This window comes from Erpetoichthys calabaricus, chromosome 2 (assembly GCF_900747795.2).
Source record: "Erpetoichthys calabaricus chromosome 2, fErpCal1.3, whole genome shotgun sequence".
NCBI classification, from domain to species: domain Eukaryota; kingdom Metazoa; phylum Chordata; class Cladistia; order Polypteriformes; family Polypteridae; genus Erpetoichthys; species Erpetoichthys calabaricus.
This window is the reverse complement of record NC_041395.2, coordinates 48,104,765-48,118,090: the sequence shown is the minus strand read 5'-3', so window position 1 is coordinate 48,118,090 and position 13,326 is coordinate 48,104,765. Positions and strand designations below refer to the sequence as shown.

At 39.6% G+C, this 13,326-nt stretch overlaps 1 protein-coding gene across 1 annotated transcript; it reads right to left on the bottom strand.

Moving 5' to 3' along the window:
- Nucleotides 1-283: 283 nt before the first annotated feature.
- c2h11orf16 (chromosome 2 C11orf16 homolog) lies at nt 284-11,306 on the bottom strand. The gene is made up of 5 exons (XM_051923718.1): nt 11,222-11,306; nt 7,819-8,051; nt 7,078-7,434; nt 693-850; nt 284-586 (listed from the first exon to the last, which is right to left on the bottom strand). Exons 2-5 carry the CDS (start codon nt 8,035-8,037, stop codon nt 400-402), a joined length of 921 nt encoding a protein of 306 aa, XP_051779678.1. The 5' UTR covers nt 8,038-8,051; nt 11,222-11,306; the 3' UTR covers nt 284-399.
- Between the last annotated feature and the right edge of the window lie 2,020 nt (nt 11,307-13,326).

The following is a 13,326-nucleotide window of genomic DNA, read 5'->3' as shown; positions in this document are numbered from 1 at the left end:
ACGCTTCAGTCCTTATGACCCAGAATTATATAAAGCAATTTTAGATAGTGGATGTATATGTACTATACATATACTGTATGTATAATGTATGTACAGTACAGATGCAGTAGCAGTCTGAAAACAATACCAGTACTCATAAACAGGTGATCACCAACATATTGAATTCTGAAATTAATATTCTCTAAGGTATAGTTGTACAACTTCAAAGACACTTGAAGCTAGCAGTGTGTGTTTATTTTTTTCATGCATTATAACTTAGACTGTCTTGATTACACTATTTTTGTAACATAACTGATACAGGTAGGGTAATGGCATCAAAACAGCTCTTCTCAAATCATTTGTGCAACACCTTCTCACACTTTCTCATTGCTACCAGTGGACACTTGAAATCTGACTGTTCTAGAATTTAACAATACGGAATTTACAGCTTACCTCAATTTCTTGCTTTATACTTCCAAGGTAGTAGAACCCATCTGGTTCTCGCCTTGCAAGAACTTGAGTGCCTGTTGCCAAGTGCCTTGAGTCCAAAGAACCCTCTATGAAGTCAGCATTCTCACACACACTGACTGGACACAACTGATAAACTCTGAAGAAAAAGAATCACAAGTAACAAAGTGGCCATGCTTTCAGCATCAAGGTATATTTAATCATTTGACATGGTTCACAAAATGTTCAGCAGTGGAACACATTACCTTCTAGTGGCATGACAAGGGCTGCAAACCTGGCCAGAGCAGCACTGATGGGAATCCATGTATACACAGGGTGCCATTGTTGCCTTTGCACTACAGTACTTCAGATCTGAGTAGAAAGGCCCAGTGTTTGAACATTCAGAGGTGTACGTAGGAATCACCTGGGACAATATAAATAAAGAAGGTAAGAACATCCTGTATTTAATATACTGCACTGATATTAGGATATTTTAATATAAAGGCTTAGTAACAAAGAAGGCTTATCATTAGGGTAATTAGTTTTACATTATTACGACAAACAGTAGTGATGCCAGTTCATCGCACAGAATAAATATGTATGTATTTTGGCTTTTACTTAGATAATGATCTTCTGTTCATCAGGTCTTTTTAACATGATATTTTGTTTTTAATGTTAACTGTTTTTACATGTGTGCAACTTCCTGTGCCTTTAAACACAACGGCAATACATTTGAGGCATCTTAAGTTATGTCATTGGCTCTAAATTGACACATTGTGGGGTTGAACATATGCTATCTAAGACTGGGCTTCAGTTGAGGTCTGATTCCTACTTTGTGTTCAATACTGATTGGACAGGCACCCAACATGACTTTCTACTAAATTCAGCAAGTTTGTCAATAGCTGAGCAATGTTCAATGCATACACACACACTCAGAAGCATTTCAGAGCTACCAGCTGGTCAACTTCTGGACACACTCACACCTTCACCTACACTTACACAGGATCAATGTGAGTTTACAGCATTTATAGGATGTCATAGGAAAAATATTGTACCTTGAGAAAAGCCTTCATGGACACTGGGAAAACATGCAAATTCTATGCAGACAGTGACTGTGGCTCAGAAGTTGAAACCAGGCCTCTGAATCAATGAAGATGCAGCACTAACCACTGTGCCACATGTAAGGCCATCCATCCATTATCCAACCCGCTGAATCCAAACACAGGGTCACGGGGGTCTGCTGGAGCCAATCCCAGCCAACACAGGGCACGAACCAATCCTGGGCAGGGTGCCAACCCACCGCAGGACACACACAAACACACCCATACACCAAGCACACACTAGGGCCAATTTAGAATCGCCAATCCACCTAACCTGCATGTCTTTGGACTGTGGGAGGAAACCCACGCAGACACGGGGAGAACATGCAAAATCCACGCAGGGAGGACCCGGGAAGCGAACCCAGGTCCCCAGGTCTCCCAACTGCGAGGCAGCAGCGCTACCCACTGCGCCACCGTGCCGCCCCATGTAAGGCCATGAGCTCTTAATTTACTTGAAACTAAACTTACTCACATACTCATAGATAATTTCATTCTTTGTTGATGCCACCATTTTTTTTAGTGTAGTCATAGAGGTGGCCATTTTGTTTTTTGGATATTGCTATTCAAGTGGTTGTGGTGTGTGACATCATCATAACACAATTATAAAAGACCTCGAAGTACACAGTCTGGTAACCAGCTTTAGACATTTGTGTTAAAACATGATTTATGAGTGAAATGAAGGAAAGGATAAATCATTTTAGGACTTTCGGCTTTTATGTCTGTGTGACTTTTTGGCTTTGTGTTTAAACTTGGACCCTAGGTGTTCTTATACTGTATTTATTTTGGTATTTCACCCCTGCGTGTTTACTTAATTCTCCTTGTAGTTTGCATTAAAAATGAAGTCCTCAGGACTATCCATTTTCCATCTACATGTCAACGTATCTAAAGTATTTAGTTGCCTGCACTGCTTTTTTTTTGGGGCCATTTACCTATGCTGCAGTACATCAAGGAGGTCCTGTCCTCACTTGTATGACATTTTGTTGTAGGCCTGCCTCATGCCATTTCCCAACAGTGCAATGTTTCATGACACATGGGTACCATCTTCCAGGAATGCCTAATTGCTATCAGCTAAGTCCGTGGGCCCTTTCTCTGAAATGCAGGAAATTCTGGGATGGCAAATACAGTATTTCCACACCCATCTTAGATTGTAATTTCCCTGCAGAAGCAATTGCACAGTGCATCTTTAAATTTGTCATAGAACACCATTCACTACCTCTGTAAATTCACAACACAATGCACAGAATCTTCCATTGTCCACCATCATGAATAGACCCAGTATATCTGATCTGTCCATCCAAATGCTTTTCACTCAATCATAAACCCATTCTGAGACAATAAATAATTGTTTTGAAAATTAAAACAATTTTGACAAGAACAACTTATTCAGCCCAAGAAGCTTGCCAGTCCTATTCACTTAATTTCTACAAAATAACACCAAGTAAAGTTTTGAAGGTCTGTAAAGCGGCACTCCCTACCACTCTTGTTGGTAATTTATTCCATGTGTCTATAGTTCTCTGTGTGAAGAAAACCTTTCAAATGTTGCTGCAAAATTTGCCCTTAACAAGTTTCCATCTGTGTCTCAGTGTTTTTGTTGAAGAATTAATTTCAAAGTAACAGCTGGGACACATTGTACTAATTATCTTGATAATTTTAAGCAATTCAATCATGTCACCCCTTAATCTTCATTTTCCTGAACTACAAATGTTCTGGACAATGTTTGAATGTGGATAGTGGAGTGTCCATTATGACTCCTAGATCATAAGATATACTTTAAACTTTCAAAGCTCCTATTGTGTATTTAAATATAATATTTATCATTTCTATGAACTGTATACGGTGGCGCAGTGGGTAGCGCTGCTGCCTCGCAGTTGGGAGATCTGGGGGCCTGGGTTCGCTTCCCGGGTCCTCCCTGCGTGGAGTTTGCATGTTCTCCCCGTGTCTGCGTGGGTTTCCTCTGGGGGCTCCGGTTTCCTCCCACAGTCCAAAGACATGCAGGTTAGGTGGATTGGCGATTCTAAATTGGCCCTAGTGTGTGCTTGGTGTGTGGGTGTGTTTGTGTGTGTCCTGCGGTGGGTTGGCACCCTGCCCAGGATTGATTCCCTGCCTTGTGCCCTGTGTTGGCTGGGATTGGCTCCAGCAGACCCCCGTGACCCTGTGTTCGGATTCAGCGGGTTGGAAAATGGATGGATGGATGGATGAACTGTATAAGATTTTACATTTACTAATATTAAATTTTATTTGCCAAAAGCCTGCCCAAGTCTGAATTCTGTCCCTATATAAAAATTTAGCCCATTCCATTTGCCATTACACCTTCTTTAGTATCATCAACAAAATTAACCAGCTTGTTATTTATATTCTTATCAAAGTTATCTCTCTGTTTTAAAAAAAAAACTGAACGAGACAAGGCTTTTTTTTCCTGCGACGAGATGTGATCTTTTAAAGAGAGACAGAGAAGAGAGACACTTTCATGTTCCACGAGACGGTCAAATCACTTCATACTTACAACCTTTGGAAGCAAGTCCTGTGAGACGGTGACCTTTGCAAGTCACGCCCTACTTACAACCATTTTTAAACAAGACCACTGTCATCTAACCTCTCAGTTGTTGGAATGCTTTTGGCAGACACACTTCCTGTACTCTCAGCTCTTAAAAATTTTATGTGTTCTAGATGACACATCAACGACTAAGCAAAGAAGAAAGAGCAGCGCATCGAAAAGAGACCCAAAAGCGTTGGAGAGAAAAGAATGCAAAAAAGAACAAAAATAATCTATGTGCAAATTCTGAAAATAAGGAAAGACCATCCCGTGAAGAATTTGTTACCAAGAGATTTAACCACGCCTGGGGCAGGATAAAGACAAAGTAGAACGTCGTAAAGAATTCAAAAACGTTGGCGCCATACACATGCAGAGCAGGTTAGAGATAATGGAAGTAGGAAAATGAGAAAGTCTCAAAAAATGATAGTAAAGATCGCATTAGCGCAAACAAACAGAATATATTACCCGGTGAAATAACGGAACAGCGATAAGAGATCGAATAGAGTTTGAGGATGTCTGGGGGAGAAGAGAGACAAGGCAGTGAGACAAAAGGACAGCTGCTGTACAGGCTTTTAAACGTTTGAAGCGCCAAACGGGATACAGATCACGTGGCATGGCAGCAGCAGCAAGCCAGCAGCTGATTGAGCAAAGAGGAGGTAAAAAAAAAAAAAAAAAAAAACTGTATTTGTTTCCCATTGTATCACCATTTAAGAGGGGTTTTGGAGGAGCGACCGCATCTCCTTAGGGTGTGTTCAGGCCCCCCTCTTCACAATGGCACATAGCGCTGGTTGGTGAGGTTGGCAAGTGAAGCAAGCAGGGGGCAGTTTATATTTATTGAAATGGACAACAACCACTTTTAACATCACCTTATTCTGAAAATGTCCTTTGCTTTCTGTGTTTTTGCACAATTTTACACACTTAGTCCTGAATTCATACTTCTTTAATTTTGATCACCAACCTTTCATCTGAGACCTTATCAAAAGCCTTCCGAAAATCAACATAATTATCATATGCATCTCTCTGATAGAATTCCATCACATTAATGAAAAACATTCCCCCACATCTCAACTTATGCACACTTCTCCCTAAAATTCCCATTCTTGACATGTGCTGCTCAATCTTTTCTGTAATAATTGCCTACATTAATTTACCCATGATACATGTCATGCTTACTGGCATATAGTTACTTAGATCAGCCCAATTACCTTTTTTATAATGGGATAATATTTGCTAGTTTCTATAACTTTGGAATTTCCACAATGCTTAGTGATTTTTGAAAAATAAGCATCAGTAGTTTATATATGCACTCACTGGCCTCTTTAATCACTCAGGGTTAAATGCTATTTGGTCCTGGTGATTTGTTAAATCTCTGCCTACTTAACCTATGCAGCACTTCTCCATATACAATTTCCAAATTACTGAGTTCTGCACTGATGGACCCTTCATCTGTTGGTTCATCTGTTGGTCCATTTAGAAAAATGCAAGTCAAGCTCATTTGCTTTTCATTGCCCGTATATTTTCATTCATTCTTACCATTTTTCTAATACAATTCATCTCCTACTTGACTTTTCTTTTACTACTGAAATACTAAACAAATCTATTTGGGTCATTTTTTGCCTTTTCCATAACATTTCTCTCTAACTGCATTTTAGCTTTCCTGAAATCTTATTTAATTGATACCGTCATGCTCACATACGCCCTATAGATAGCACTGGAGTTATTAGTCTTAAATGCTTTATATTGCTATTTTTCCCTTTGCATCTTCTTTTTCAGCTCCTTACTTATGTACTGCTGAGTTCTCTTTAATTTCTTCCTGCTTCTTAATTTCAGGATAAACATGTCCTGCACTGTCAGTGACATAACTAGAATTTGATGGGTCCTAGAACAAAAAATAAATAAATTAGGCCCTACCCTCCACATGAATTAAATTATATCATTGATAATTAACCACCATCAATGACATGTACTACACCAAGCATATAAGCTGCATAAAAGGTCTATAACCATAAGCATTGTGGAGTTGTAGAAATAATACCATTAATTTGTTCATTTTATGTCAACCGTGCAAGCATATTACGCCTTTAGCAATAACAGTTACTATAGGCCACCCATCCCAGTAGACCCTGGTGCTACTGCCCTGCCCATACTGCCTCGAGTTAAGCCACTGTGCAATTATGTAAAATCCTTTTAAACCTGCTCCACTTCTCTTTGCCTGACTCCCCACTTTAAAGCTTATCCCAGTTTACTTATCTGCCTTATCTTCTTGAAATGAACACTCCTAACGTTAATCGTAGCAATATTACTTTTTGAAAATGATCTCTGCTTTGGTTTTACAATAGTTGCTTTCTCGCTTGCCACCTGTTCTGAACATTTGTTTTAATACAAATCAGGCCATTGACTCTATGTGCAATATTTTTTTGTAGCAGAGAGTATGCACATGTCTACAGTATTTCCATATATATATATATATATATATATATATATATACATAATGGTAGCACAGTTGTTATTGCTGATATCTCAAGGACACTGGTCTAGAATTCTGAGTGTGCATGTGTGTGTGTGATGTGTACGTGCCATGTGATGCACTGATGCACTACCAAGGATTCACCTCAGCCATGATCCTAGTGCTGTCTGTTTAGACTATGTACATGCCAAGCTCATTTGAATTTAAGCAGGATAAGAAAACATGGATGGGCATTTACTACAAGTTATACAGCCATTCTGAACTAATGCTTAATGGTGAGAAAAGTGAGGTGACATAAAGAAAACTAAAGCCAACTGACAACAGAGGAGAACACCCAATTCAGGGATATGGGAAGTCTGCCAAGCCACCACAAAACAAACCAGGTTGACATCATTTTTTTGTACTAAAAGAAGAAAAAGCACATGAACATGGAGAGAATATGTAAGTTACAAAAAAAAGTAACTACACCCTGTAATCGAATTTTGGGCCTGAATTTAATAAAACCCTGTGCATTGACTTGCCAGGTATTTTTGGAATAACAAGTACCATACCTGCTTAATTTCTCCTGCAGAAAGAGTGATAAGGTGACAGCTCCCTCTAGTGTATCGAGCCAGCTCGTGCAAGTAGTCTTGAACATCATGGTCAAAATGCTTTTCACTCAGAAAGAAAATGTGAAGAGGACGTCCTTGTGACATGCACGATACCACCTGCACAGTTTCCTCCAGGTTGTTTATTGGCAGCCCATCTGTTACCAGATAAACAGCCTGACAGAGTGGATCATCAAGCGCTGCGATTAGTGCCTGCAGCAAGTCTCTGCCAGGCATACAGACAAGTGATCGTATCCAGTCCATTGCATTGAGCACTACGTTTGGTGAACATGTCACCATACGGTCACACCACTTTGTAACCTAGAGAATGTAAAAAAAAAAAAAAGGGAGGATGTGTTGAGTCAGTATGGAATGCAAACAACAATTATGTAAAACACTTCTGCATATTTAAGTGGGTCTTGTTCATTCCGTCTCTGAATGCATTACAACGTCCACACTCTGTCACCTGGCTGTACCAAAAACATTGGACTAAGCCTTTTATTTGTGTCTAGCCAGATGGAAAACAGCTGTGTTATGCGTTGAAACTGCCCACAAGTCAAAAACAGAAAAGCAGGGCTGTTACAATATCCCCTTTTACACGTAATGACAAAAGTACACCTACTAAACACACACATTATAAATCCTATTCGTTCAGATTAAGGTTACAAAAATATTATGTAACAATCACAGAAAAATTAATATTACCTTATGCGAAAACCCAATAATATTGAACAGGGAGTTACTGGAACTGTAGGCTTTTGACAGCAGTGCTTCACAAAGGTGCTTTTTGATGGTGTCAAGATGGCAGATCATACTTTCTGAGGTGTCAATAACAAATGTGATGTTGGAGTCTCTTATTTTCCCAAAGAAAGTGTGGAAGCCCACACATTCTGCTACTGGAAACATCACTGGCATATTGTGCATAAATGTTTCAGTACCTGCAACATAAAAACAATTTTATAATTAAAGGAGAAAGTGGCAGTCATAAGTATGTCAGTATGTACAACATAAAAACGATATTATAATTAAAGGAGAAAGTGGCAGTAGTAATTGTAATTTTTTAATTAAATACATGCCAACTAATACTGTTTCTCCAGTATTTTTCTAGTCCTCTGTCCTCTTACACAATATTCCCCTTCAAGTCCAAGTTCAGCGTTTTAGGGCACCAGAGCAAGTCTTTTACTTTCTTCTACAAACAGACCACTTGATCCTAATAAGTCAGGTTTCAAGAGGGACAGAGACAGGTCTACTTACCTTTGTCACATTACGGCTGGCTAGAGCTACCAACATATTACATTTCCTCATCCAGCTAGAACTCTTCTCTCCCTTTGACACGGTCAATCACCCGTTCCTCTTTGCCATCCTCTCTGACCTTGGGACTGCCCTCAGGTGGTTTGAGTACTAACCTTTGGGCATATCCTACCGTGTGTTCTGACAAGGAAAGATGTCAAGGGTGTATCAGGAAAGCATGGCAGGGGGTGCCCCAAGGACTGGTGCTAGGCCTACTCTTCTCTCTATACATTCCCACACTAAGCTCTAACATTATGTTCCATTGCTTCTGTTATCAGTGCTATGCTGATGATATGCACCTCCACCTGTCATTCCCTTCAGAGGACCATACAGTAGCCTCTAAAATCTCTGCATGTTTCACTGACACTGCAGCCTGAATGAAGGAACACCATCTCCAGCTCAGCATGGTGAAGGCAGAGTTTCTTGTTATCCCAGCTGATCCATCTATTAAGCACCCCGTCTGTGTTCAGCTCAGCTCATTATCGCTATCACCAGTCAAGTCAGTATGCAACCTTGGGATTGTGATTGATGACAAACTGTCCTTCACTGACCCTCTTCGGGTGATCTGTCAGTCTTGCACATTCACTCTATACAACATCCGCAAGATCAGACTGTATCTGAAAGTATGCGGCACAACTCCTTTTTCAGGCTTTGGTCTTACTGTGTCTGAACTACTGCAACTCTCTGCTGGCAGGAATACCGGCATGTGTCACCAAGTCACTGAAGATGATTCAAAATGCAGCAGCACGTTTGGTGTTCAACCAGCTGAGGCAGGCATAAGTCACTCCTCTTTTCAGATTACTGCATTTGGTCCCTTTAACTGAATGTATTAAGGTCAAATCCTTGATGGTTGCTTACAGAGTACTCAACAGGTCAGCACTCATATATATCGAGACTCTTGTGTGGCCCTATGAATCTTTCTGACCACTCAGATCCACTGGCATCAAATCTCAATTCAAACTCTTTTCATGCTGAGCTCCCAGCTGATGGAATAAGCTGCCCACCTCCGATTAAAATTCTGACCCCTTCAATGTGTTTAAAGACTCTCTTTTTGGTGAATTTCGTTGTAACTTACTTGTATTTTGTTCTGAGTCCTTTACCTGTAGTGATTAATTTTGTAACCATGTCCAGTAACGCTTGTTCCAAAACAGACCCCGAAACTGATATTTACTCGATTATGTTGAACTCTTTTGTAAGTCGCTTTGGATAAAGACATCTACTAACCAAATAAATGTAAATGTAACAATAAACAGAGCCTATCCCAGTAACACTAGGCATAGGATAGAAACCACCCAGAATGAGGTAAGAGTTAATCAAAATATTATATATGAGGTTTTCAACCACTATGTGATCCTCCATTCTTAACTTAAAACATGAAAATCATTCAAACTGTTTTCATGATTGAGTGCACAAGCTTTTAAATTATTATAGACCTAGAGATCTATAGGCTCATCCAATATAAAGACAGAAATGTTCATGAACAGGTTGCCTGATGGTGCAGTGATAGCACTGCTACCTTGCAACAATAAGTCTGGGGATTACATCCCAGGACCTCCATACACAGAGTTTGCATCTTTTCCCTGTGTCTGTGTGGGTGTTCTTAAGGAACTACAGAGTCCAAAGATATGTAGGTTAGGTGATGATGTTAAGTTGGCTCTGGTGAGTGTGTGTGTGTTCGTCCTGTGATAGACTAGTATCATGTCCAGGGATTGTTTCTGCTTTGCTCTCTATGCTTGCTGGGATACGCTCTTGAAACCTGCTCAGGATAAAGCGGCTTATGAGGAAGGATGGATGTTTATGAATTGATGTTTTCATTATTTAGATAGGTCACTAGTACACAATGATTTGTGTCATTGTCTCCAAAGTCGGCGATGTTCGCTCGTATTTTTTTCCGGGTAAAGTGTGCGCACTAAGTTAACTGGCGACTCTGTATTCTAACAGTGTGATAGTGGGCGCTGAAGCCTCTTGACACTGAACCACGTCCTTATTAGTGAGAGCTGGGGTGTTTTTTTGTTTTTTTTACCGTGTGGCGCACATGACGATGTCTGTCGGATTTCAGAATATGGATAGATAGATACAATATGTGGAGAACGACGATGAAAGTCCCCAGGGATTTAAAAATGCGTTATATTTAATTTCCGAGTCGCTGAGGGTAACAATGCACACGTGTATATTTAATCTATACAGTACGATTATTTAGTGGAATTTGCTATTTTCTATTTCATTGACACCGGGGCGGTGTTATGTGGGGTGCAGCCGAGTCACGCATACACGAAATCCGATTTTCTAAAAACAGTATTTGCTTTTAAAGTAGAGTAAAGCCAAGCAAAATGACACCTTTGATTGGCTAACTAGAAAGATTACAATATGCAAGCTTTCGAGGCAACTCAGGCCCCTTCTTCAGGCAAGATGTAATCTGAGTTGCCTCGAAAGCTTGGATATTGTAATCTTTCTAGTTAGCCAATAAAAGGTGTCATTTTGCTTGGCTTTACTCTACATTCATAATGGCTAACACGGTACAGCACCCTAGTACTACTTTTAAAGTAGTTAATAGTTAAAAAATACTATGCGGAAATAAAAATGCTGAGAATGCTATTCACAGAAAAGGGACGAAAATACAGCCACTTTGACTCGAACAGTTTCAATGAAGTGAATGCGGATAAATCTATAATTATTCCAGATCAGAAACATGTCATATTCAAAAGAATGTATTTTTAAACTAATACAGTAAAGTGTTTTAAAGAAAAGAATATACAATAAAACAATGTTTCAATTGTTCTATGAAATGTCCCATGATGAAAAAGACAGACTTACTCACATTCAGACACTGCGGTGTGTGTAACTTTTGCCACCTGCTGCAGCTCAGCTGATCCTTCGGCTAGGCGAGCGCGCGCTCTATTTGTTGCTGTTTATCCCGCTGTTTCTATGGCGGGAAACAACGCGTTGCTATGGACCGTGCAACCTGGAGACGTTTCCTCAGCCGATAACAAATGGTTCCGGCCTTCAGCCCGCTCGCCTTTATTGAAATGTATTATATCGCCGTAGAGAAATTCATAATTAAACAAATACTATATAGAGAAAAACACTAAGAGAAGCTACAAGTCGTTTAAGAATTGAATAAGGTACTCTATGGTGCTACAAAGTGACAAATTCAAAGTTACGCTGAAACTTCTAACACTTGATAGCTTCAGAAAAAAAGGTTACTCAAATTTTCTTTCGCCACCATTTACTGTACGTGAACAAAGAATTGATAGAACACAAACATCTGAGCAAAACGACAAGTTAAAAGTAAAAAGTGGTATCTGAGTATACAGTAAAAAACGTTTTTCCTCTTCGTGGTTTTCTTAATTACTTTAAACTCTTGACACTGAGTGATTTGTGGCGCTATATAAAACGAAAAAGGGTGCTATACGATTGGGCGCAACAGAAGCCAACTTCACATTAGCGCGTATCTACATTCACACGGTTGCATTTATAATCATCGATTAACCTAACGAGGTGGTGTCTGCGATGTTGGGCAAATCAGAGAAAAAGCCCACGGTGACACTGGGAGAACGTGACACGTGACACAAACCGCCGCCAAATTCGAAATCCGCGTGGCACCCACGGTAGTAACAGACGGCGTATACATGGCCTTCTCATTATCCGTAGTCCTGAAAACGACTATTGTGTCTTTAAAGGCGGCTGCTGAGTTATGTCTGTGTAATTATTACGCCGAGGTTGTACGGGTCTTTATGAAACGCCAATGATACCAAAAGTGCAATTCACAGTGGACAAAAACCGCTCGGATTTGGCTTAAGCTGAACATTTCTGGTCCTCGAATTCTGTCTTGCCTGGCTTCCTCCTTCGTCTTGCTGACCTGGACTTCTTGTGACTCCGAACTCAAATATTTTAAAGGCACTGACGGCTCACGTTAAGGCTTCCCATTTGACAAGAAGCTTTTGAAGTTGGCACCCGTGAATACTGGTAATGTATAAAAATTATACAAGTCGGCTGATAAGAAAGGTAAAATACAGCATTTAGCAATAGACAGGTGCGGTCGGAGTGGTTGTTTAGTGTTCACCGTATTCGTATAAAAGCTTTTTGGAATAACCCTGCAGCCACGTTTTCCTAATGTTTCCTAATTCTTAACACCAAGCTTTGTAGTCAGTTAAAGGCCATATTTTCTTGTTTAGTATTGAATGCCACTTCTTTATTAATATTGCAAACTCCGGATGCACAAGGCTTGAAAAGACGGGAGAAGGAGGGTCCAGCCCAACAAGTACCCTTTATTGTTTGTTTCTCGGGTTACAATATAAACATATACGTGTATAATGCAATACATGCATACATCATTACAATATATTAAAATAAAATATTGTACTTGTTATTATTTCACAGAAAAAAGGAAACACGAGCGAAAAACATTTTTCTTTGATGAGGATGTCCTGAACAAACGTGCATTAATAGAATGCGAAATAGGAATTGCAACAAATGAACATTGACATCTTCCCCAGGATTTATTGCAGTACAATACAATAGCATATTTCTATGGCACAATATTTACACGACATGGACGGGAGCAGGAAAACAAGAACGAAAAGTAGTCGCGCTTGCAGAAGGCTGTGACATTGGTGAAGGTATACTTTGAAAGGAAAATGGTCAAATATGACTCGAATGATCTGCCCGTCGTTTTAAATAGATACAATATGTTACAATCAGTTTATGACTAATTACACTTTTATATAAAACGATGCCAATAACGTTATTATTATAAAAATCATTTTCTTCAAATAGGCTAGTATTTTCATAAATCGTAATATTGCAGTAATTTTTAAGTTACAATTTTCTATGCTTAATTCTATGTTCAACACCCGAAGGACCACAATAGTATAGATGACAGTGGAACGCTAAAATAGAACACCACCCGATGTACATTTTTAA

Coding starts and splice junctions, on each gene's coding strand:
- c2h11orf16 (XM_051923718.1), bottom strand. CDS start 8,037: ATGCACAATATGCCAGTGATGTTTCCAGTAGCAGAATGTGTGGGCTTC. Junction 7,435..7,818: donor TTATTGGGTTTTCGCATAAG/GTAATATTAATT, acceptor TACATTCTCTAG/GTTACAAAGTGGTGTGACCG. Junction 587..692: donor CCTTGTCATGCCACTAGAAG/GTAATGTGTTCC, acceptor CTTTTTCTTCAG/AGTTTATCAGTTGTGTCCAG.